At 38.9% G+C, this 26415-nt stretch overlaps 2 protein-coding genes across 2 annotated transcripts in view; one reads left to right on the top strand and one right to left on the bottom strand.

Annotated features, from left to right (window-relative positions):
* The window catches only part of rbm15 (RNA binding motif protein 15), a 214785-nt gene that overhangs the window by 44049 nt on the left and 144321 nt on the right, over window positions 1-26415 (bottom strand). The gene's annotated exons all lie outside the window — the stretch shown is intronic.
* The window catches only part of cpne5a (copine Va), a 72571-nt gene that overhangs the window by 34433 nt on the left and 11723 nt on the right, over window positions 1-26415 (top strand). The window contains exons 8-15 of the mRNA XM_053317949.1: window positions 3693-3756; window positions 7776-7879; window positions 8137-8241; window positions 10398-10439; window positions 11747-11822; window positions 14443-14496; window positions 15871-15932; window positions 25767-25813. Of these exons, the coding sequence (XP_053173924.1) occupies window positions 3693-3756; window positions 7776-7879; window positions 8137-8241; window positions 10398-10439; window positions 11747-11822; window positions 14443-14496; window positions 15871-15932; window positions 25767-25813 (554 nt within the window). The remainder of the gene's footprint in view (window positions 1-3692; window positions 3757-7775; window positions 7880-8136; window positions 8242-10397; window positions 10440-11746; window positions 11823-14442; window positions 14497-15870; window positions 15933-25766; window positions 25814-26415) is intronic.

The raw sequence follows: 26415 nt of genomic DNA, 5'->3' as shown, positions 1-26415 counted from the left end.
AACCTAAATGTCAATAATTCTTTACTGTATCATAAACCCTAAGGAAAATAAAGAATATATTTGTGTAGTAGACTGCAGGTACCAGTTTGCATGCAGCAGCTATAGTAACTATTTTAATCGCTGCATCTGTATGATTATTATAGCTTCACATAACATTATAATTACATTCATAACTACTTTGCTTCAATATTTTCACTCACAGTGATACAACGTGAGTTCATAGCAACAAATCATTTGACTTCGCTGGTTGTGAAGGAGATACCATAAAACACAGCCTGACATCACACAACCAAAACAAATTAAAGGAAAATACAGTAAAGAGAAAAAAACAAAAGATATTCAGTATTATAGTGTGTATAAATGTGTACGTGTGTATGATGACACAACTTGTAAAATAATCCTGCTGCTGTCACACTGTTGTGTTTAAATGAATTGGTTACCTCAGGATTGCACTACTGTTAAACATCACAAAATACCCTGATGTTGACTGGAGTCGTTTGAATATTCAGATGTTTGAGCACCAGCAGAATCAGCAGTGACAAATATAACGTTTATTTACATAACCAGCTGATTAAAGCATGTCAGTTCCTTGCAGCAGTCCGACTGTAGGCCTTGTTCATAGCAAATAGTACAGGAAAGAGGACCACAGCAGCACATTTCACGTAATTTCATCATCAAAGCATCTCCCCGCTGAGGAATCATCAGTGAATGAGTGCTCTTAATGCAGGACACCTCATATCACCAACAGCTATATTTCAGTACAGTAGCTGTTTGAATTTGGAGCAAACTGTTTAGTCTTGGCTATAAAGGGAACTTGTGCACCACAGATGAATGACAGAAACTGCATTTATCCGTTCAGTGCTTGCTTGCTCTCCACGTTAACTAATCATTGTCAGAGAAAATGCTGCACTCAATAATGCATACCTAATTTAAAAGACCATTGCCCTTTTGGTACCTGCTCTTGTCTCAGCAGCAGAGATTAGATGAGAGTGGTGCATCTTAACGTCTCTGGAGCTGCTATTTTACCAATCACTAGATCTCATTTCCTAGTTTGAAAGGAGTATCCGTCATTATCTTGACCTGAGGAAGATAATTCGACCTGTGGTGTGAGCAGGTTTTACTGTCCATGTTGGTGAGGGGTAAAGATGCACCGATACCAATCCTGATTTCAGATATCGGTCTGATACTGACCTAAATAGCTGGATCAGGTATTGGTGACAGTGGGCTGATCAAGCCTGATTTAAAGCCTTACACTTAAAAGAATGAACTCAGTCTCTTCCACATAGTGAGGCATAGAGCTTATTAATGAAACACTGGTATCAGATCAGTACTCAGTATTGGCCGATACCCAAAGCCTAGGTACCAGTATTGGTATCAGGACTGAACAAGTTGGATCTGTGCATCCCCAGTGTGGGGTTTACTGGCTCTTTGAGGCATCATCAAATGGCACGGTGGCGACTTGGAGTGAACATCAATAATTCAAGGACAGTTAATTCACCTTGAGATTGGTCTCCGTGGAGCTTGAAGATATAGCCTGAGAATGAGGTTTGCCTGCCCTTTAAGAGCGTGATGGCTTCATTTTATAACTTGCCTCATTAAAGTCTGAGACTATGGTTGTTCTTTCGCACATACTGGTGGATATGCAACAGTTATCGTTGGATGCTATGGTCAGTGGATTTATATTGAGATATTGATCAAAGTTGATACATCAGGGACCATAGTTGCTTTAATGGAACATTACACTGTATGTGTTATGGGCCTGGGAAACCTGAAGCTAGCCAGTAAAGCTTAATGGAAACACCTCGTACCATATCTCTTAAGAACACTACAAACACTTCCTGCACCAGCAGATAAGACAGAGGAGGCCATGTTTTATCTCTTAATATGCCCTCTGGCATACCCTGTATGTTAAGGCATTGCAGATTTGTGCTTTAGATTATCTTCGTAAATAATGCAAGCTTCTTCTACTGTAGTTGAAGACTCCCCCCTTTTTTAGTACTTCCAGTCATATCAGCTGTCACAGCTTGATGAGGATCTGCAGCAAGTCTGACCTTCTAATGATTGTGCTCCAGCTGAGGCCACAGCATGACTCCTGTGTAATCACCTTCTTTAACCGTAAAGATGACAGGAGTGTCAGCAGCTGGAGTGCAGTTGTATGATTGGAAAGTAGATACGCCTTCTTGCTCTGTGTTGGGTCGAATGGGCTCTGCCTATACTGTATCTCACAGCTTCAGTGGATACTGAGAGTTATCAAGATTGGATATTTAAAAAAAATCCCATTCTGTTGTTGCTGCTTCAAAAAATACAGCCACATAACATTTAGAAAAGACACTGGAGCAATCCTGTCTCTCTGTTGATGCCTTTGATTGGTGTGCTACTGGAGAAGAATACAAAACAGAGACATGCAGGGGACCTCTCTTGTGTTATGATATGTCTTGATCATCTGCTGGTGTGGGAATCTGCAGTAAACAAGTGCCGACCTGCAGAGCTTTAAAGTCTCAGCGTGGTACTGACAAACAGGGATCAGAGGAGCTAGTGTCTCAGCAGTTTTTTCTACTTTGTACTAAAAAGAAAGAACCAGTATTTACAACTTGTTTTCGATTCGGTTAGTTGTGAAAGAAAATAATGTGTCTGTCACTAATACCACATTGTTGTTATGTATTACTCACTGGAAAGCTGTAATTTAATGCAAAAATACAACTGTATTATCAGCCTAAAATACAAGGTGTGACTGCAGCTTTATGAACCTTAAAAAGGAAGTCCATTACATTTAGTTTTTTTGTTTTTTTTTAGGTTTTCACATTCTGTAGCTTCCCATTAGTGTTTCATATGTATTCAAATCTGAAAACTCAGATTTAGATTAAAGTATGTTTTGGCATCAAGATACAATTTTCCCAAGCTTTTTTCAAAAAACTTTTTCTTATGTGACCTAATACGGGTTTTTGCATGATGACACTGCGACATAAAATCAATATAAAGTTACCTAGCTAGCACTTACTGTTGGTGCTGCTCTGGTAAACATGCTAACAGACGCACAGACGGAGCACTCACAGTTGCCTCTGCTCAAAGTAAAAAAAATTAAGTCTGAGCTCTCCTCCCACCAGTTAAGACTCAGGATCAGAGCAGAATCCAATGACTCATGGATGTTTTTTGTCCTAAAGTGCTGGCTCTGTTCCTGGCTCTCAGCAGCTGTCTGTCCCTCCGCTCTGTCCAGTGCATTTATAAACATCTCACACACTCAGATTCAGCGCTGCAACATCGTTCATAGTATATCTGGACATAACTGCATATGTTTTTGCTAACTCCTGATTGGGTGTTTACATTTGAATAACCTAGAAAAAAAAAATGCAGATGTAGTCATGCTTTAATATTTCTAATCATTATTATATAATTAGAGTGCCATGTATGTTCTTTGGTAGAAATTCTTTTTGGCATACTTGAGGGGTGTGACAAATGAAACACTGAAGTAAAAGCAAAAGCTCCTCAGCTGTAGATAAGTGCACCGACATTGGTTAGAGCTGCTTTTAAAATAGCTCCACTACAACTTTCACCTCCATCAGCCACTGAGAAATGCAGCACGGTGCCTTTCAATGCCACTTATCTATCCCCCAGAATAATGGAGTGAATCTTAAGTTTGTGCTGTGAACACTATTTGTTGTAAGAGTGAATGATATCTATTTTATTTTTCACAGTGGCATACCTGGGAAGAAATGCGGGACCATTATCTTGTCTGTTGAAGAGCTGGGGAACTGCAGAGTAAGTAAAAAATGTTTCACCTATATGTTTTTATTCATTTGCCTACAATGCAGGTGTTACAGTAAATGCTTTGCAATGTTCACTGATCTTATTGGAATGGGGCACTTAAACAACAGCATGAGTTTAATTAAACATAGCTGATAGATTACAACATATCATTGTGCACTTCAGTGGGACATACTATAGGAAAATCTGGAAAATGGTGGTCACATAATGTATGTTTAGCAATGTTGACAAGCCTGCAGAAGAAAAGAAAGGGTGTTGTTTGATAGCTTTGACTCCAGTTAGATGTATTGTATCGTAACTGTCTCCATTAAACCAGCAGGACATACAATGTCACTATGCAATTCTGGCTGTCACGTTGAAATTGTGTACATAGTGAATATGCTGAGTTTGAATAGAGATTTAATGAGACTATTTTCATTCTAATCACTAAAACGGGCATTTCCTCCTCCATGTGGTGTGTAAATCCATGAGTCTGTGTTAATAACCTGTGTCCACTAATGCTCATTGGCCTTCTCTCCACATAGCTAAATGAAGATAGTAAATAATGACATTATACTGCTGCCAGTAGATCAGGAGAAAGTAGCAAGACTTATTGGTCAGGACAGCTGGCCTCCCTCCGAGGCTATAAAGCAAGCCGTTAAGCTGCAACTACTGTATAAATGTTTTATGATATCCTAATGCATGTAAGCAACTAATGATTTTATGGTTTGTAACTTTCTGTTAAACACGTTGAGTAAAACGTTTATCTGGTTGTACTTCACGGTATTTGTGCCTGACTTTAATTTTTTTTTAGCTTTACTAAAAGCATAATCCATTTGATGACATAAAACAATCTAGTTTTGTTTACAATCCAGTTAGAGTGAAACAGATATCGCATGCTGATAATAAAACTGCCACGATAACTGCTACTGATTTGGCCCTGCTGGATTGAAGTGTCAGTGCTCACAGTCCCTCAAGGGCTGCTGTGAGTCATCAGGTGAACTGGATCCGCTATGATAGGAGTTAGCATCATAACTGCAAAGCACCACTTCAAGAGGCGATTTTGTAATATAAATGCAAATGATCATTGGTGGAACAAATGACCATTTCCTTTGTCCCAGACTCAATTCGAGAGACACAGTCTTGACATGTCACTCTAGACCTTTCCTGTTTGCACAGAGCTTAACCCTGGATGCCTCAGGTTTGAGTAAAGAAAAGGCAATTGAGAGAAAAAGCAGGTTATAGTTGAAAAGTCTGAAGACCCTGCTGTCAAGTCCCACACCTGTGATTTATAGTAGAATGGATTTGCAACCATTGCGGTTTGTATTATAAATTGTTACTGTTTATTCCGTAATCCAATGTGATCAATAACTGGAGGCAGCAGAGTTGCTACTTCACCTGAAGTAAACACTGCAACTCCTCTGTGGGGAAACTGAAACCAGCAGGCTGGGAATCGACAGAGGAAGTTCTGCAGGAACTGTTAACTAAGAGGCGGGTTGGCTCACACCTTCGCGGTGGATTTGTCAGGTATCATTAGACAGAGCAACAGCCTCTGCATGGATCAAAGGCTTCCTCTTGGCTGTCATTATATCTGGTACATATGACATGCTGAGCGGAGGCTGGCTCCCTCTCAGATGCTCCTTGTTGTCCAGCCGCAGTTCTGGCTGATTTACATATGACAGCAGCAAACCAGTGTGAGTTTTGACTCCTGCCTTTTCTGAATGTAATTTTGTTTCCTCTCATATGAAGATATGCATAGGTCTTTCATATCTCTCTTGACCATACATAAGGTATATACTCAACAGCTTATCATTCACTTATTGTACATATAGTAACCCATCTGTATACTTAGCAATAAGCTTAATTACCACTGACACTGATCGCGTGATGTATTTCCCTCAGGCAAATATTCTTCATTTTATCATGTATGTAAAACTGTTCCTCACACTAAGAAAAATCTTTCAACTGAGTGCTTACGGTCATACTAGACAAACATCTGAAAGAATGGAGTGATGCGTGAAGCATACCAAGGAATTGTGTTAATTTCTGAATCATATAATCCTCTGGCTCATGAATCGGTTGGTGATTCACTACTGTATGTGATAGCATGCTGTAAGCTTATGTCACATAAATTCGAGTATTGTCTGCAGTGCTTTATATTCTTCTGAAAGACCAGTCCCACTTGCTGAAAGTGACAGTGTGGGTTGTTCTGCCACTTGTTCCAGTGCAGTGATATCTTGGTAGAGCAGAGAAATGTGAAGAGGGATGCAGACTGCACTCAGTATTCCCCTGCCGCCCTTAAACCTCAGTGGCCAAAATGAATGTTCTGCCTTTTTTCCCCACTTAATGAGAGAGCTCTGCTATGCACCAAAGTGAGTATGTGTTATCTGTGCCTAATGAAGGCTTAAGGCACTGTGTTGCCATGATAGTGTAATTGTAGAAGCCATGTCAAGGCCAAGCAGGGCAGTTATAAGATGCTTCTATTTTAAAGAGACTTTGGATAACTGACCTAAGCAAGCTCTGCTCTCTTACAGTAACATGATGTGTTGTGTTTTATTCAAATCCACAAAACAAGCGATAGTGGGAACATGGCAAATGAGAGGTTCTTGTGAAAAAACATCAAGGGAGAGCGTAATACATCTCACATACAAACTGCAAAGTGGATGGCTCTATAAACTGGCTTATCTGTATCCAACAACACAATTTAGAAAAAAAAGACCATTTCCATCAATGTGTTCTCTACATGCAGTATATTGTAGGCTGTGTCAAACCAAAAAAACATAGAATGGTACTGACATGAGACCATGAAAACAGGTTTAAACAGCCCTGATGAATTTAGGATGAACTAATTGTTTATATCAGCTCTTTACTTTGCGTCTGCTTTCACGTGTTAGCTGACAACCTAAACTATGATTGGAAACAACAGTGATAATGAAAGCTCTGGTTTTCCAGGAGTATTTACTAGTTATGAGTGGAAACTACCTTTCTTTCAGCAGCTGTCTCAGAGATAGAGGCTAGTCTGTGTCACGTCTCTGTCTCAGGGATAAAGTGATGTGATAGGGGTTAGTGAGAGGCAGGTCAGAGGCAGAGCGCACCATACTGATGTGGGTCAAAGCAATCGATAGAGGCCCTGCCCAGCGCCATGCTGATTCAGATCTAATAGCTTCACTTCAATATCTAAAAGGCCCAGTAGAGCAGGGCAAAAACAGTACTTCTATCTACTAACTAGATGAAGGGTTTGAATTTCTTCTGATATTACATCACACACTTAAGAATATGATGATTAGACACTCGACTTGCATATGCAGTACGTTTCAGAGCTAAGACATTTCTAAAAAGACTCAGCATTGAGATAAAGGCCATGAGTTCATGGAGAGCACTTTTGAGTTTCTTATGTGGATATTTACCTGTCCAGTCTCTGCCCACGATGCAGCCTCATTATTATATAATGCAGACTAATACCTTGACCACAGGGAGTATATCTGCAACCAAGAGTATTATGAGGCATGTTCATTGTCCTTGTAATGGCAATGCACATTGAAATGCTGGCGAAATGAGTATAATTATGGTAATACCAGCCTTTCTAATGTATCATTAGCTGCACTCACACCCTCCATGTCCTTTCTGTACCCAGCAACCCCCCCCCCCCCCCCCACCCACATGTGCAGGGTTATAGAATATGTTTCTGTGCCTCTCTGTGATCTCGCATATTGTTACTATTATTATACTGAGCACAACAAGGAATTTTCAATTTGATATCCCTTATCCCATCTACTCTTGTTATGCAGAAGTTGCATAATAAAGAATTGGTAATGATTTGCTGGTTTTGGAAACTAGAGCCCACTGGCTGCTTTCGCCCTGCTCTTATTAGGATTCAGTGAGCACTTTGCTTTTATATGGTGCTTCAGTGCTTTTATATCTTGGCACACAGCATGTATAAACAAACAACAGGAGGCAAACAGAGGCAGGAGCATGGATTTACAGTGTCCTTTACTTTTTTTGTCTTTGCATTCCTCTCACTTTGTTTCCTGTAGGATTATGCTACGATGCAATTCTGTGCCAACAAACTGGATAAAAAGGACTTCTTTGGAAAGTCAGACCCCTTCATGGTCTTCTACAGAAGCAACGAGGATGGCACGTGAGTTTGCCTCTCGCTTCTTTGTCTCAGTGGGTTTTCATTTCGGCTCACTAAAGCCAGGTAGGAGGGCGCAGACATCAAAGGAAGGAAACCAAGGTCAAGAGAATTAGATTGAGATCCCTTGAACTCAGCTGCATACAGATTAATTCATGCAGTCGTGGTCCTGAAGTAAAGGATGGTGGGAAGGTTTTACCACCAGGGTTTTCATAGCGGTGTGTGTTTTAGCATTTTATATCCCTGTCAACATTCGTCACCAGGTTCACCATCTGCCACAAGACTGAAGTAGTGAAGAACACGCTGAACCCTTCGTGGCAGCCCTTCTCCATCCCTGTTAGAGCGCTCTGCAACGGAGATTATGACAGGTAGGGTGAATGATGGTATACTATTAAGGGTACAACACACATACACATACACACACACACACACACACACACACACACACACACACACACACACTCGAATTGAGTGTGATTTTCCAGTGGAAATCAAAACCACACAGTTCCAAAATGGGCTGGGTGCGTCAAATTTAGAAGCCATTGATTTTTCTACCCTTATTTTATCTGCTGCTCAAATTGAGAATTATTACAGGCCTATCTTCAACCGTGCTTGGCTGTTCATTGATTTGCCCACAACCAGTGAGAACATTTCAGGGTATTACATCCCTTCAGAGCAAAGGGACACCTGAAGAGCAGGTAAGCTTTGGCAAAAAAATAAGAAATGAAAAAATGAAAAGGGGGACTATATTCTTCATTCTGTGGATGTTGACAGGTGGCTTGAACAAAAGAGGAGCCCTGCTCTGAGTGTGTGTGTGAGCATGTAAGTGTGTGGAGAGTATGTGGTAGTCGTCAAAGAACACGTCAAACCTTGCCCTCTCCACCACGCTGGGTGTCAACAGAGGTTCTTCACTCTGATCCCGTCTCTGCTCACCTGCCCGGAGACGCTAATTGGGTCAGACAGATGGAGCAGAAGGCATGAAAGACGTCTGATTCTCTTTGAGGATTTTGATGGCAAGAGACATCTACAGTAATTTTGTGGCTGTGCTACTTTTTGTGGGAAATACCTGCAGTTTGCTGTGCTACACCACAGGGCCACTGCAATTTTTATTCTCTTGATTCACTACTTCTCAAAGCAAGTCAAATTTTAAACCATGTTTAAAATATAATGGCTCTGTAATAATTGCAGTTAGCCTTGTCTTGGCCCACAGTATGGTTAGTGGCTTTGAATTCCCTTGACTCAAACATCTCTCACAGCGTTTTTTACTTCATAGATAATAGATGCTTCACAGATTTAGTGCTTGTGCTTTATGTACCTTTAAATGTTTTGCACATCTACTTTCCTTTGTGCTCATGTTTAATATGTCAGTCTAGGGCACAAATCCTCATGTTTATTCTCACTTTGCAATCTCGTCTTCTGGCTTCATGTGAATCTGTCAAATCTCTTGTAATCTTTTGGCTTTAATAATGATTAGAACATGAGATCTCTTCCATTTGCGCTCAAACCTGCAGTGGGACCAGGAACAGAAATGAAACTGATCCAGGGGCTAATTCTCTGTATCTACTCTGGTGGATTTGAATGTGTCATAGTGCTGCTTATGACCCCGATAATGAGTTGGAAGAAAATGACATTAGAGAAAATTGATGTTGACTGACACATCACTAGGAAATCATCTGCTACGCTGGCTCTGACTGTCAAAACACATTAGTTTATTCTTTGTCTGTCAGTTAGGAGGACCAGAAAGATTAGGTTGTTTTCTCACTCTGATTCTGAAATCTGAATATCTGGCTATGTTATAAGTTGTTTCAATTCCTGTCCCCACTTTCCGTACATGAATTTGTGGCACAGGTTTTTTGGAAGAGAAATACATTAAGAGCAGACAGAATGAGTTCAGGTCAGGATAACAGGGCAGTCCTCCATCTCCCGGCCTCCTCCTGGACCCACTGACACATGATTGACAGCAGCTGATCGGGGAGGGGGGCGAGTCACAGATCTTTCCATTAGATTGAGTAGAAGATAGGAAACACTTTGCTCATTCCCAGTGAACCCTCACCGGCTTACTTATTTGCTTTGTTGCCTTCCAATTTATTTCAAGAGCATCCAAAATATGTTCCCTCCTAAGAGGTTAGTTTTCTATTTTGGCATGTGTATGAAAATTTTGGCAACGGTGTCAACCTGATCTCTCTTCTGTGAGACACAAATACTCACTGGTAAACAATTCAATGAAATCCTTGACATCTGGTTATTAACACTTTTTTTTAAATTGAAGTTTTTTAACTGGTGTAAGACCCTTTGAAAAATATTAAATGTCTCTTGCATGCAGAAAACATAGCAGGCTTTCTGCGACTGATTTAATTTAGGCTTCAATAGCAGTTAATGAGCTTTAACACCCCATGCTTTCACTGCGTCATTTCAGAAATGGGAAAAGTCTCCCCTCAAGGACATTTAGGTTGTGACTCATGTATTACATAAATTTGTCAACACAAACAAATTCTCCTTTTTTATCACTTGATTTGTTTTACAGAACGATCAAAGTGGAGGTGTATGACTGGGACAGAGATGGAAGGTAAGAGTTGAACACACATAGTCACACATGCACGCACACACACACACACACACACACACACACACACACACACACACACACACACACACACACACACACACACACACACACACACACACACACACAAACATATATACTGTCAAGTTTCTGAATTAATTTAAAAGTAATTCAAGTAATTTATTAAATGTTCCTTGACTTGTGTCCTATAACTCATAAATTAAATGTTTTCATTGTTTCATCATTGTAGATTTGTGACAGTGTATTTGTCCAGAAACCTATTACCACATCCACAATCTTTCACACCTAATTGCTATTAATTTTTATGAGTCCGCACCTGTGACAGCCGTGGCCGGAGGCATTATGTTTTGTGTTGTCCATCAGTCTGTCCCATGCTCAGGAACGTGATATCTCAGAAAGGCCTGAAGGGAATTTCTTCAAATTTGCCACAAATGTCCACTTTGGACACAAGGATTAAAAATGATTAGATTTTGGTGGTCATAGATAAAAGGTCAAGGTCACTGTGACCTCACAAAATAAGTTTTTGGCCATAACTCAATAATTCATACATCAATTATCCCAAAGTTTTACATAAATCTCTAATAGGATGAAATGGTGAATTGATGACATTTTATGAAATGTCAAAGGTCATCTTCACTGTGACATCATAATGTTCTGCAAAAAAAAATTTCTGACCATTATTCAACAGCATAATTAAGTAGATTATGACCATATTTCATTATTTGGTCAGATACTGAATTGTGAGTGACACTAATCTTGGGTGCCCACCATGAAACTGTGGTGATTGTACAGATATTCTGTGATGTGGGTGAAGAATCCACAATTAGAATTTGTAGCTTCTTTGCATTTTATTTTCCCATTGTATTTGTATGACTCCACCCTCTTCACTTTCTCTCCCTGGATGACAACCGGGACACGGGGTCTCCTGTTCCTCTTATAGTCCACCACAGGCTCATTGGTTTTGCTGATATTGAGCTTCAGGTGATTATCGTTGCACCATGTGACGAAGCTCTCTATCAGTTCTTTGTACTCTGTACTGTAAAATAGTCTGTAACTGAAGAACTCACGTATTATTATTATTCACTTCTCTATAAATATTATATGACACACATGGATGTAAACTGCAATTTGACTGATTGGTGGAGGCATACAACCTCAAGGGCGTATTTCTAGTTCATTAATGATTGATTGATTCAATGGTTGTTCTACTTTTATCTTCTACCTTCACAGTTGTATCTACTGTATCTGAAAGAACAGCATGTATTGTCTTTTTTCTTTCTTTCCTTCAGCCATGATTTCATCGGGGAATTCACCACCAGCTATAAAGAACTATGTCGGGGTCAGAGCCAATTAAATGCCTATGAGGTGAGTGGACATACAGACAATCAATACTGTTGGTTGTTATTATGCTTTCCCTCAAAGCAGAGAGGACCTTTGCTGTATGTAAAACAGTGATTGTAGCTGCACATTTCATATTGACTGTTGGTGAACTGTGACCATTTGATTAAAACCATCTACCACCCCCAATGAGCCTCTAACCAGGCAGCTAGTTAAAACCGTTTACTGTATGGTATGTACACTATCATCTGATCTGAGTAGTTAATTATCAAAATACAACTGTACTACAATGTATATCTAAGTATGTCACCAGTAATAAGTAAGTTTGCAAGAATCAAAATTCACACAAAGCTGACATTCTGACTATTAACAAGTAACAACTACAAGCTGAATAGTTATTGATGACCTATATCTGCCATCAGAAAATGCTCTGCAAGTGTGATAAAATGAGCCGAAAGCCAAAGACAGTCTGGCTTAAAAAGCTGTGTTTTTCTCTCCAGAAATCAGCCAACATCACAAACACAGAGACAGTATCTTTACAATGTCTGCCCGCTGATGAAACAAACCCTTAAACTGCCACAATTAACTGGCAAAATAAATTAAAAAATCAAAAACAATCTATTAAACATCTCATCATTAATACTGACTCAACAGTTTGTCCTTGGAGGAAAAGATGACAAAAAGTTCACAAACACTCCATAACTTCACTTCTCAATCTCTTCTATTCTTCTCTATTCGACATTTTTATGAGGGTTCCGTCATGAAAACAGTGTTATGAACAAGCTAATAAACAACCCCCACCCTTTCCTCAATTGAAACAGCTGCTGAATCATCTGTCCTCTAACTAGCAGACGTTTTCACAATTTTATGGATGAAATAAATGCTCCCTCTTACAGATGCAATGTGATTGATTAGTTTTAATGTCATTCCAGATTGCAGCTTTGTTCAGCTGTGTTGGCAAGGCCATCTACAAATTAACAGAGGGATCACTAATCACAAGTTCCAGGGCACAAAAACAAACTAAGCTTCATTCCTGGGGGCCAGAGTGAGAAACCTAATTTGATTTAAGAGTAAATCTTTGCACCCTTTGGTTCAGCCAGGGTTTGTTATCCAAAGTTTAGTGACAGGAAACACATTTTCCAGGCCTTGGTTGTTTGAGCAGAGATGTGGCTATTTGAAATTAACATCTAGCCACTTCTGTCTCTTCTCACACTACTTGGCATTAAGCATTGCAGAGGTTAAGTGGTGCAGCAGACCACATGAGGAAGGATTTTTCTGTGGTGAGAATACAAATGGAGATTATAGTTTTTTTTTGGATGGTCCTTGGAGGGTCCTTGTGAGGGTCAGATTGGGTGTTACTGTCAGGTGTGGGGCTCCTCATTAAAACACTTGCCATGTTCCATTAGCTTCTGAATGGAGGTGGCTTAAGGAAAGCACAGGGCCAAATAAGAGAGGAGGAAGCAGAGGATGGTTGATAAGTAAGAAGAGACAGAATGAGTGAGTGGCATGCAGAGTTGCTCTTTCACATTGCTGACATGGCAGAAGAAGGTGCATCCATTATCCTTCACCAAACCCTTCTGTATTTTTATTAGACAATGAACCACAGCATTTTCTTCCTGCACTCTTTTATAGGTCATTGCCCTTGAATCAGGTTCAAGATGTGGCCGGAAACTACATGAAGCCACTTTTTCACTGTTGACAAATAAAGAATTTGAATAGGTCACAGGCAGCAGCGTTGGGCTCTTTGCGGATTCCTGTGTACTCGACCTGACATGCACAAAGCCCACTAACATTAGCTCTGTGAGTTGAGTTGACAGCGGGCTAATGCTAACGGGAGTTGGTGTAATCGAGGGTGATGTCTGTGTGACGCAATGTGAACCTTGCAGTGACTGAGTGATAGCCATGGTGCTGTGAGGCATCATCTGTGTTGAATGAGTTAAGAAGCAGGATCAGAAACCACAGAGGTGGAAAGATGGGCCAGAGCCTGCGGAGAGAAGAAAAAAAGGAGGAGAGTGAAATACCTTTTTTTTTTACTATGCAGCACAGTTTCCTCCAGGCTTGTGCTAGACCTACAGAATGAGCTATATTGATGTTGACCTTGATGGCTTATTTTTCCTGACATATTTTTAGCTGCAAGCCTTGAATGTAACATTTATTTAAAGCAGGAGTTTTACAATTTCTCATAATCAGCATGCTGTGCTTATCACCCTGATATTGGTGTATTTTTGTGTATGTATTTGCAAGCTTTATACATTATTTTACACTGGTAAGATTGCTACAGTGTAATTCAGTCTGTACTGTATGTAGATAGCGTTTTTTATATTATGAGTAAATAGTTTGGACAGAGATATGGGACAGGTGTTCAATCGTCCTTTAGCTTGGTAATATGCATGTAAAATGTACGGCACAGCTTATAAACCCCCACCCCAAATAATCTGTATCTTGCTGTGAGGTATGATCAATGCTATCTCATTCTCACCTAGTGCAGTTATTGGATTCAGTCCCCATGCTCCATTACCCTTACAGACTTAGAGTAGGAGGACAAAGATGTTTTTATTACTTGCCCAAGGGTGAATAAAAAAAGAGTTGTGCTGAAGGTTTACATTATCATTATCTTTTTTTCTGTTCTGCCTCCATACAACTGTAGGTGGTGAATGCCAAGAAGAAAATAAAGAAAAAGAGATACATCAACTCTGGGACGGTGAGACTGAATTCTGAGATAAGAGCAAACCTTCTGGTGCACTCTCACACCTACTTTGCTTTTGTATTCACTAGTGCAGTGCCCATTCAAAACGTGCTTGTTGGGAACGGGATGATTGTTTGGCCACTGTCCACTACTTTAACACATAGAAAAATTATTACAGTTGATATGAGGTGTGAATAAGTATTGTACACAGATGATATAAATAAGTACCCTAATAGTAAATACACCTTCTTTTTTAATTTAATTTAAGGTAAAATAAGATTAAAATTTAAAAAGAAAATAATGTGCATCCTAAAATAAGGTGGATTAATCATATTGAGCTCTTAGATCGTTTACTTTCTGTGCCTTCAGTTTGGATTGAGTGGGTACATTGCTCCAAAGATTTGAGCTTTGTCTGTAGTGGCGCTTCACAATCACTATGGTCTCCAGAGCATCTTTTCTACTAAGGGAAGGAATCTCTGTATTTTTGTATGTCTGTATGTTTGTATCCGATGCATTATTAAAAACTCAGTTTTCTGTTTACTTTTCTCTGTTTAGAGCACTTTTCTATGACTTGTGTCATGCCTTGTCCCTGACCTCTCCCTGACATACTGGAGTCAGTTGGCAGAGCCCCAAGGCTCTGCCCTGCTCCTGCACAGAGCTGTATGGCTTGCTGATCACTGGTTCATTCATATTATATTATTATTAATAGATATTAAATGTATTGCACCAAATTCAACTCTGCACTTCTTTGAGTCCCCAGCCATACACCTGCCAAGTGTGGAGTCATTTGGCTGAACAGCAAGAGATGCGTGAAGGACATACATAGAGACATACAGACAGAGATTCCTTCCTTTAGTAGAGAAATTGGAAAGTTTCTTCTAAGTAAATTGCATGAGGCATTTCAAGTCCGTTAAATATTTTTATTCCATTCACAGTCTCAGGACTTGGTTCCAGGCGGTGAATTTAAGTAGATGGGAAAACATTATTGTAATCGCAAAGAGGGTGAATAACCAAGTCCATCGTAATGCATAAAGGGACTCTTGTCTGTGTCCTATTAGTGAGGAGTAGTGATGGATGTTTATAAATGAGCCACAGCTTTGCTACTGCCTGAGTACTTGCTGCTCTTGCTGTATGTGGTGACTCTGTAATTAAAATCTGTGGCTAGTTATCCATCACGGTGATCATCCATCAGTGCACAGCCACACTGGTATTCTTTCAGTGATTGTAATGCTAATATGCTGCACAGGCGTCAAAATCACTCCGCGTGGATAAGTCATTTTGTGGGTGGTTAACTCAGAGGTCAATGGTTAATGTGTAGATTGGTAGATTTAGCTTTCCTTAATAACCAAACATGAGATAATCAATTTATTTTGTTTTTTCTTTCCTCAGGTGTCCTTGCTGTCATTCATTGTGGAGTCAGAGCACACCTTTCTGGATTACATCAAAGGAGGGTGAGTTCACTGTTTGTCCAGCAGTTGTGTTGCTACTGTTTAGCTAGTCATACATTTTGTTTGTGTCAGGTAACTTAGGAAAACAATATAGAAAGTCTGACAACATATAATTTATATTCTTTTTTACTTTTATCTTTATTTGCATTTATATGTCAATCAACCATAGAAACATAGACCTGTGTTGTTTTGGGACAGTGTTTAAAGCTCATAAATAGAACAGAAACAGCATGACAATTATACTGAAGAGCAGACAACCTCAGCCCTAAAGGATAATCACTACTGTTTACACTCATGTTTATTCTGTACTTGTGGTCTCTTTGTTCCATTAACACTACAATTATTTCAACCTTATTCAAATTAGCAAAGACTAGGAGCTGGCTATATTTACCAATGTGAACTTGTAGTTTCTGCATGCATGCTGAATGGCTCTGACCCTGATTCTTTTAAATTACTAACAACTGTACCAGTTCAAACTTTTGCCAATGAGCTTTGTTTGATGTTACACCCATTGATGTTTACCACTTAACTAATTAATAAAGAGAGACTAAAGGGTAGGAATCTTAAAACATCACACTGTATAATCCATAAAGCTCTACTCGCATCTTCAATGAAATGGTAATATATTAAAACTCTGCATGTTTAGAGGCAGTAAGGGAAAACACACCTCAGTGAATTCTTTCTGCAGTTTCATCTTAGATAGATACAGAGTCAGTCAATAGTGGGAGTTAAAGGGTAATTCCAGTATTTTTTAACCTGGGCCTTATTTCCCCAGTGACTGATGGGGACAACATTTTTTGGAACTGGACCAGTATTGAGCGAGATCGCTTCAGCAGTCACGTAACTGGCTGCAACATAATCGTTGTGGTTAATTGCACCCATCGAAGTATGTCCACAAAGATGTTTGTTTTTGCCACTGACAGGTTCAGATTGTTGTGCAGGAACTATAGCCATCTGTAGAAGCATTATGGCTAACTGCACAGGGAACTACACCCATGGCAGTTTGATGGAAAACTGAACAACCCACATCCATCCCTGCATGCCAGTTTGTTTGGTTGACCTGTAAGAAAACAAACAAAAAAAAAACTACGAGAATTGACGGATTATCCTGTGGACTAATATGAAGATGAGATATTTCAGTTTGACTGGCCAACCATATTTATTTGAGCCTGGGTACACATAGAGGAGTTAAACAAACTGAAAGAGGAAAACACGAATAACGGAGGCAGAAAGGCAACAGGACTGCCAGGACAGACAAGATGCTGTCAGATTTGAAAATCTAGAAGTGTCCACAGATGACAGTAATCCCAGCTGTGTACTTACTACTGTACATGTGGATTTACAGCATCAATAAACATTACCGTCCTGGAGATTGTTTCACCTCAACAGTAGCATCTGGATGAAAAGGGCAAGACTGGCTGGATCAAACAAAATATGATGTCAATATGTAATGTGTGAATAATGACAGTATGTATATCTCTATCATCCAGCAGTAAGCCATGAAAACCAAACAGTGTGGATCTGTTCATTTTATCTTTGAAATTTGGAAATTTGCATGAATCATTTTATTTAATCTACTAAATTACTATTTCTCTAGCATGAACAGACATTAAGCGACATGCAAACTGCCCTGGAAGTAGCTCACTATGCACTACCCATAAGCCATTTACAACCCAATTGATGGGAAAATAGGGTTCAGGTTGAAAAATACTAGAATTAACTTTAATTACTTTGCTAAAACTTTGTTACAGCAATACAGAGAAAGTGTTATCAGTCTTGTAGACACGCCAACGCTGTGACTAATACATGGGAATACGGTAGAAAATCAGTAATGTGAGATTTAATACAGTAGATTTAAATGCATCACTTCAGCTCCCCTGACTCATCTTCCTTCCCATCTCCCCCACTGCATGTCGCAGTGCAAGCACCCGTCCACATTTTCATCAATGTTATTGACTGTGGTTACTGAGTAGCCTGGAATTTTCCACATGTGAGTAAAGTATTGCCCCAAAGGAGACGATCTTCTCTGCAGCCATAACTACAGTGTGAATGAATATGAATGACTATGATAAAATATGGAGGAGATCTAAGAGTTTAATTAAGGGTGGACAACCTGCCACATATGGAAATGTTTCTCAGTGGCTGCCCTGGTTTTAGTTTACGGCTGCATTGCCACTGATGGGTGAGTGTCCCAGATCTGTCCTATTGGTCTTACCAGTTTACACAAATGGACGCACATACTGTAACCCCCGCCCACACACACACGCACTCTCACACTCAAAGTAACAGTGTTTTCATGTTTACCTTCACTACCTGTTCACCTCTGATCTAATTCGTCCTTCAGGCACTGTAAAGACATGGATGTTAAGGCGTTACATACACAGCAATGTCCTGTTAATATTTCAGTTTGGTTGATGTTTCTTGTTTTTATGTCAGCACATCTTAACATCATCTCATATTCACAAAAACCCAGATAAACACTTGTGTAACCTGAATATGTGCGCTGGGTTATATGCTAATATTGGGGCATGTACTCACAGTTTCCCCACTACTTTCCTTTCTTTAAATTAGCACAGGCATATTTCTGCATGACATTTAAAAGGCGGGCAGATCTAAGATGAAAGCAAGACGTGACATTATTCACAAATGACTGCGATATTAGAGATTTAGTGGAACGATAAATGCCTGTAAGTAGTATATCCCAAAAGAGACCTTAGAATAAGATAAAAATAGATCCAAGTGATCATCAAATGTTTTAAGACACTTTAACATTTAATCAGTACCACCATTTTTGGAATAGATAAATATCTCACTGACCTTCTGTTCAACAGTAAACCAGTACACATCATGTATTCTATTATAATTCCTCTGTGAAAGACTCTTCCTAAGGGAAACACCTTGGACTTTACCGCAGGGAAACGTGTGCAGCATGTTATTTAACCTGAGTACTCTTAATAAAGTCATCACTTGTAAGGTTGAAGCACCTTTTTATACATCAAATTAAACAAAAAATCGTGATCCTCACTTTGAAAATGTTCAGGTACATGAGGTAGAAACAGGTTCACAAACTGCAGCAATTACCTCACTTACTAATGTGACCCTGTGTGCAGTTAGAGAAGCATTATGTAAAGTGGTGCTTCATTTTTTTGTTAAAGACATTTAAAAAATTATAAAAGCTCATCAGTTCTTTTGTATGGTTTCACTGTCGTCTCAATGAGATGACAAGGGCTATTACATTAAAAGCACCCTGGGATCATGACAATTTAAAAAAATATTAAATCTGTGAAAGAGGATTCGCTCCAGCATCTGTGTTCTGATATTTTCTCTTGAGGTCCTTTTAGTCATCATGAAAGACTTACTCCAGCCCTTGCTCTGCTGTCTGCTTTCACTGTTTCCCTAATGTTTTCTTTGAGAAGTTTTCTCAACAATGGAAGTCCTTGTGTATTAAAATCATAACACGGAGCAGAAAATATAAGAATTTTCTGGAAAATGTCATCAAAAACATGACAGTTATGAGGCAGTTTTTTTGTGTGAAATTGTCTCTGGAGGTATAGAGCTAAACCAACTTACATGTATTTTGTTTTAGCCATTAGTCCATGCTGTCAATATTCATTTGAGAATGACAGATATATGTAAATATTATTCATGTAGGAGATTTAACGCAACATTAACTTTTGTTCATTATGTTAATGAATGGAACAATCCCAACAGCACTTTTAGATCTCACCATACGGATCCTGAAAACCCACATATTTCTTTAATCATTTCAATGCATCTTACACTATATTTCTAGTTCATGCATTCTTACTTCCATTCAGATTCTCACAGTTAGCCTAGAGAAATGACCTTGTTTCATTTAACACTGTCTTTCTGGGCAATTCACTCCCACTTTCCAGTCCCTCCTGTCAAATCTATCTGTTAGCTGCACCTTGCTACAATCTGTGTGCATTAGCATTCAATGCTGCAATATTTTAAGATGCTTTTTGTGCACTGCTGTTATCCAATAGATCTTTTCAACAGCACCAGCTGTGGTAGCCGAGAGATTTGTAATGCCTCTGCAAAGATACCATTTCAATACATCAAATTTCCACTATCATGACTACCCTAATTTAACAAGTATGGAAAGGGGAATAAAATATATGGTGCTTAAATGGATTCTCTACTTGGCACATATTGCATGACAGACTGATCAGAAAAATAAACAAGATTACTAATGCTGGCAGTGGAGGGGTGCTGCTTATCCGCGATGGGAAAGATTAACTGTATCTGAGGAAAATGAGACACCAGACTTACAGTGTTTAATTGAAGAGAGTCCAGCAGAAGTAGCTGCTGTTTTGGTCAATTAAATATCTGAAAAACCTTTGGGCACCTGTGAAATCGCTGTAATTAGAGCCTACTCTCCACTGAATATTTCCCAAGTTAGGTCAGGTTACTACACAAATAAACCTTTAATAACTGTTACCGTCTCAGAGGGATTCACAACACCCACATCCTGAAAACAAACCACAGGCCCATAACCAGTGAAGTATTCAGATAGAAGTACAAATACAGGAATTTAACAAAACTGCATGCAGTTCTGTATGAAAATTCCTACTTAAGTAAAATATGTAATTATTAGAAGCAAAATGTAGTTAGCTAATTTAGTCCAGTGGTTCTCAAACTACACTAGTCTGTATGAAAGGTGCTACATAAATACAATTTGATTGATTGATTGATTGATACAGTAGGGGTCAGGCCCCTCCAAGGATCTTGAGATGATTAATGAGAGAGGAAAGAAGAAAAACACAAAGTTGTGATACACAAATCTGATTTCAGACTTTGAACTTTTACTCCCATCTTTGTTTTTTACTTAAATATTGGATAATTTGAAAATGTATTGAAATTAAACAATGTGAGAAATTTAGAGGGAAAAATCACTATTAGAGCTGGTAACAACTCATACTCATCTGAAATGTGAGCCCAACTAAACACTGCTTTTTGTAAGTGGCTAAAAGACAAAAAGGTTGAAACCACTGGATTCATCTTTAACATGTGTTGTTTTTTAAAAAGTGTGTCAAATCTTTATCTGAAAACTAAAGCTGCCAAATAAATAGAGTTTGAGTACAATATTTCCCTCTGAAATGTAGTGGAGTCAAAGTAAAAAGCAGCATCACATGGAAACACTCACTAGTGTGTGCTAGTTACTTTGGATCATAACCTTGAATCTTCAGCGGGCGATCAGAAGAATCTCTTGCAAACCTCATTAGAAACAAAATATGTGAGATTTGCCCCATTGGGACAGTCAAACATGCACTGAGTGCTTAAAATGGGCCAATTAAGAATGAATGTATGTTTCCTCCCTCCAATGATAGGATGTAAAATGTTTTAATTGGTTACATAGGATTTGAGGAAACAGCATCATCACCATCATCAGAATAAGATTGTTACCAACCAGTCACATAATACACTTTTCCAACATCACTATCACTATAAAAAATGATTCAAACATATATTTTACCCTAATGAATGCTATGTATGTACTTATCTTATATTCCCAAAGAAAGTTTGTAGAATTACCTTTGAAATTCTCTTTAAAAAGGTTGATGTACAGTGAGTATATTTTCATTTATATAGTTTTAGATTTAATTGTACTTTTGTTTAAATGTTATGCTTTCACAACTGCTTGTATAAAAATTGCAAATTTGGGGTTCTTGCTCAGATCATTACTGTAGCAGCGTTTTCTGAGTGGATAGCTCAGTTTTGATTTGGCATCTACAGTAACAGGGTGAAGGAGATGACTTTGAGTTTGCCACTCAGTTCATGCAAATTATTACAAACCAACAAAAAAGCTGAACCTGAACCCCTGCCAAGCCTGTTATTCAGAGAGATGATGAGAAATATGGGCAGCAAGCTGTAGGAAACTGATCTGAAACCCAAATTTGATATTTTAGGTATCTGTTATTGATTTTCTCCCCTTTCATACGTGTATTTGCTTTACTGCTCCCTTCCTAATAGGCAAAAACTAACATGATGCATTTTAGATGGTTTTTGAAGCAGAGGGTAAAAAAGCAATTTCTTTTCCAGACACACCATCACATCCTGACTGGTTTCGCAGTGAACTGGTCTTTCATTCATTTTCATTAATCTTCAATTGGGGCAGAGATATAGTCAAATAGAGGTAATTAAAGTCCAAAAGCCACACATTGCTCTGAGGCTAATGAAAGATTTATATTCTTTTCATTGCATGTTGAAATGTTTCTTTCTAAATTAAATCTGCAGTGAGATCAGCCGTGTAATGGCTCACGTGGAGCCTCTATTGTGTGGAGATCTTATTAAGGTTTAATAGTTTCATCCCAAATATATCCTGTTGTTCTGTAATAGGAGAGTGATACAGTTTTTTTTCAGTCAGACTGCAGAATGGCATTTTTCTTCTTCTTCTTCTTTTAATACTCTTTAACTTTTTAATCCTATCTGCACACCAAGTGGTTTAGTATTTCTTCACCTTGCAAGAATACAGGAAAAAGAATAAACTGATGTCAAGACTGCTGCGTGTGCACTCACTATGATGGTCGGCCCACTTTTGGTCCTGTTGTTGTTAAAGTTAACAGAGAAGCAGAACATTTCAGTTTAAATGTATTTATGAGTTTTCAGTTTCAGTTGGTTTAACCCCAACTAAAACATTCATGTTTTCTGCCATCAGAGTCTTACCAATGTTGACGTCCCTGATCTGCCTTTCACTTTGTTTTACTGCCACATTTACTGCCACCTTGTATATCTGCCTGCATTTTATGCCAATCTGCTCTTTGATGTAGATTGACCAGTTTCCAGCACATACTGATTAGACTGCAGGTGTGCTGTAGCTTCAGTCTTTGTCTCACTGTTTTACACTAAATACAATATTCCACCCAAACCAGATTGCCAATACTGCAGGGATTTCACATTACAAAGACTCCTAACATATGGTGTTTGTCTAACTGGAAAGTGAAAGTCAATATGACACCAATACATTTGTGACTATTTTAAACTACTGCAGTAATTCAAGGTGAGACACAAACTCGCTGAGGAGCTGTCATTTTAGCTTCGAAGGAAACTGAGAGAAGAGGAGAGGCTCAGTGAGTTAGTGACTCAGTGGGGAATCATTTTACTGCCCATTCTGAAGGACTTGTACTGAATTAGATTGAAATAGGCCATTTGAAGACTGGTGTCAGATTTATGAACCCCTGATCGAAAACAGGAAATGATTAATTTGTCCATGAAGCAATACATCACTTAAGGCTCTAATAAATGAGAAATGACATGCTCTGAAGGACTGTAGATTGGAGGATTGGGGGGATAAAAAGAGTAACCCCAGACATGTCACCAGCCATTAGTTGTTTGTAAGAAAAAAAACATACAATACTGCAGCATCAGTCAACATCAATCTGTATTGATTTTCTTTGTCTCAAAATAATTTGTGAGCCCAGCTCTGAGACTAATCCCCACAGTGTGTCACAAGTGAAATTAGAAAAACAGAAACCCAAGCCAGTCAGCTGAACAGATATGTGTGTTGAGAGATTTAAGTTTTCCTGCAGTAAGTCACAGACAGACAGCAGCAAATACTGATCCCTAGAGGGCCATGTGTGTCCATGGTCTGTTTGACTGCTTGTTTGACAATACTTTTCTCTAATAGAAAGTGGCTCCACCGAGAATGGCCTGATTTCTGAACCTGTGCTCCCAGTGAGCCCTCACGAAAAAGCGAACAGAGTGCGATAGAGGGATAGTAATGGGAAGAAAACAAATCCAATCCCAACATCAGCCAAAACCTGAGTCTTAAAAGGCAAATGAATCATATCCTTATGGATGATGCAGCTGTCTCCTGCATAAAATTCAGATGTGCTACATCTCCATCCACCACCCCAAACTCCTCATCCTCATCTTCCACCTCGCTACATCAAAGAAATGTCCCAGTATAATTGTAGATTTTACGATACTGGGCTGAAAATGAAATGTGTTTTTATAACTTCAGGCTCCAAAGTGCTCAGACCTGGTGAAACCTGCCAATGTTTCTGTTCATCGAGCTGCATTTATGGGAATTTCAATTTGTAAAAACAAATCTGTAAAACTTAATGAAAAACTCAAACTGGATCTGAACTCAGATCATTTTGTTCTTATTGTTTTCATTATCTATTATCGGTCAGTTAGTTTTATTTATAAATAATTTGTCTAGTCTATACATTGTTAGGAAATACTGTCAAATGCCCATCATAATTTCTTGGAGCTCAAGTTGATTTGTTTTGTCTGACCAACAGTGCAAAACAAATATTCAAAGTTGATGAAAAGCGTCAAATTGAACGTCTGTTATCTTTGTTTGATAAATGTCTTGAGAGATTGTTATCTGATAAACAAAAATCCAGTCAATTAACAGTTTTGTAGCGCTACTATTTTTAGGCACTTTTAATCTAAATTTGTACTGCTATTGTTTGTGTTATGTGTAGTTGTGTATGTGTTAAGCTGTTATTAATGCTATAAATGTGATACTGGTCAGTTCTGCATCAAACACACACATAAACTCATGAATCATGTTGTAAGTAGTTCAAGAGTTCAGCAGCTACTGTCTGAGGATGGACTTATTAACTAAACTAAATCTCTGATGACCTATTTGGCAGTTTGACTGACAGTTCCCGTGAGGCTGTTTCCACTGTCCTGCACTCTACCCTAACTTCAACTCACCACCTTCCTTTTTCCGGCCAAACATTCAAAACTAACCATAGAAATCAGCAGAGCCGTTCAAATTGAGGCAGCACGCCATCATAACAATTCCTCTTTGTCAGCTGAGCGGTCCAGCTCAATGCTGATTAATGAGCTGGGGTCAGAGTCTCCCCAGGAGGAAGCCGCCTTTATCTTGGATACTGTGCTTGTGGGAATTTCTGAATGGAGGTGAAGTCAGGAAAGGCAATCAGTGTTAATCACAATGAAAGAGCACACACTTTGAACTGAGCTCCCCTTCCCTACGCTCTTCATTTGCATCTCTGGGGAAATGAGGAAATCCAACAGAGACTAGTTAGGCCATGTTTAGTTTCTTTTCAAGGTTTTGGCCATCATTATGGGCTCATGAATAAAAAGCATCTGCTGGTTTTTGGATATTTTCTAAAGCTGCTTTCACATTGATACAGTAAATGGAAGACCTCAAATTTTCTATTGATATAAAAAGGGACTAGATGGAATAAAGATAATAATGGTGATTACAATAATGATAAAGATTTTTCACAGCATACAAGAGAATGATAATCTTCACACATGTTGGAAAAAAAGAAGGTAAATAGTTAAAACAATGAGTAAGAATGCACAATTGAATTGGGATCATTTTCTTCTTGCAGTTCTCCTGCCTGTTAATAATCATTTCTTTCCTCAGCGTGATGTTCAGTCTAAACCACTGAGCCAACTGCAGCAACTCATTAAGTGTTTGTGGAAACCATTTGGGGAATTACTCTACATTATCAATTTTTCTAGGGTTTGTGGGATGTGTTTGTGGTGTGGACTGTGGGCCACTGTGCTATTAAATGTTAAAACAAGTCTGGAGTTTAAAGATCATGTGCTTTGGATGCCATTTGACCACAAGTGAAAGAATGTTGAATAAAAATAGCCTGATAAGATTCTGTGTTGCCTAACTGGCAACAACTGAGACAACGCAGCTGTGAAGCCACGATGAAGGTGTATTATCATCACTGTTTGAGGTTTGCTTTTCTCACACCTCTTCTCAGAAGAGAGGTTGAGCAGAGAGCACTGTGAAACCTGGGAAAGCCTTATTAAACTGCAGTGCTGAGTTTTTCCTGCCTCTCTTTTGTTAACAGCACCCTCTCTTCTATTCATCTGTTTTAGGACCCAGATTCACTTCACAGTGGCCATTGATTTCACAGCATCAAATGGTAAGTGTTTCGACTACCGTCACCTTGTTGTGCCTCCATTTTTCATCTGATGTATGACTATTTCATTTTCCATGAATGAAGGAGGAAGCTGTGTTTTTCTCTCTGCATGTAATACTCCTTCTTTCTTCTTTTTAAACCATGTTTTATAGAAGTGCTTACATGGTAAACAAGGTGTTTTAAAATTATACAATTTATTTTTTTAAAGACAGTAGAAGAAAGACCACTTTTGCTATGTGGTTATGAACAGAATTTAAAAATGGGGAAAACATTGTTTGTTTGTTTTGCTGTATCTTGTGCAAAATACAAGGAAAATAGCAGGCTGGGTATTTAAAGGGACAACACTAATAGTAGTTATTTAGCTCTTGTTTGTTATAATCATTCATCTAAACAAAACGAAACAACAAAAGATAAATGCTCGAAAAGAATATATAGTATATTTGTGTGTTCCCTTTGTGTTAATGCCTTGTCACAGTGGGGAGGCTTATGAACCTCTGTGGCTCTGAAGGCTATATTGGCAGGGGTCTAACGTAGACTCGACCAACCCTTTGGCAATATGACCACTCCTATTGAAGGACTTCAACAGAAGTCAGGAGAGCGATAGA

The sequence above is a fragment of the Scomber japonicus genome, chromosome 4 (genome assembly GCF_027409825.1).
Source record: "Scomber japonicus isolate fScoJap1 chromosome 4, fScoJap1.pri, whole genome shotgun sequence".
In the NCBI taxonomy this organism is placed as follows: Eukaryota; Metazoa; Chordata; class Actinopteri; order Scombriformes; family Scombridae; genus Scomber; species Scomber japonicus.
Note: the sequence above shows the minus strand (reverse complement) of the source record. Positions and strands in the feature narration are given on the sequence as shown.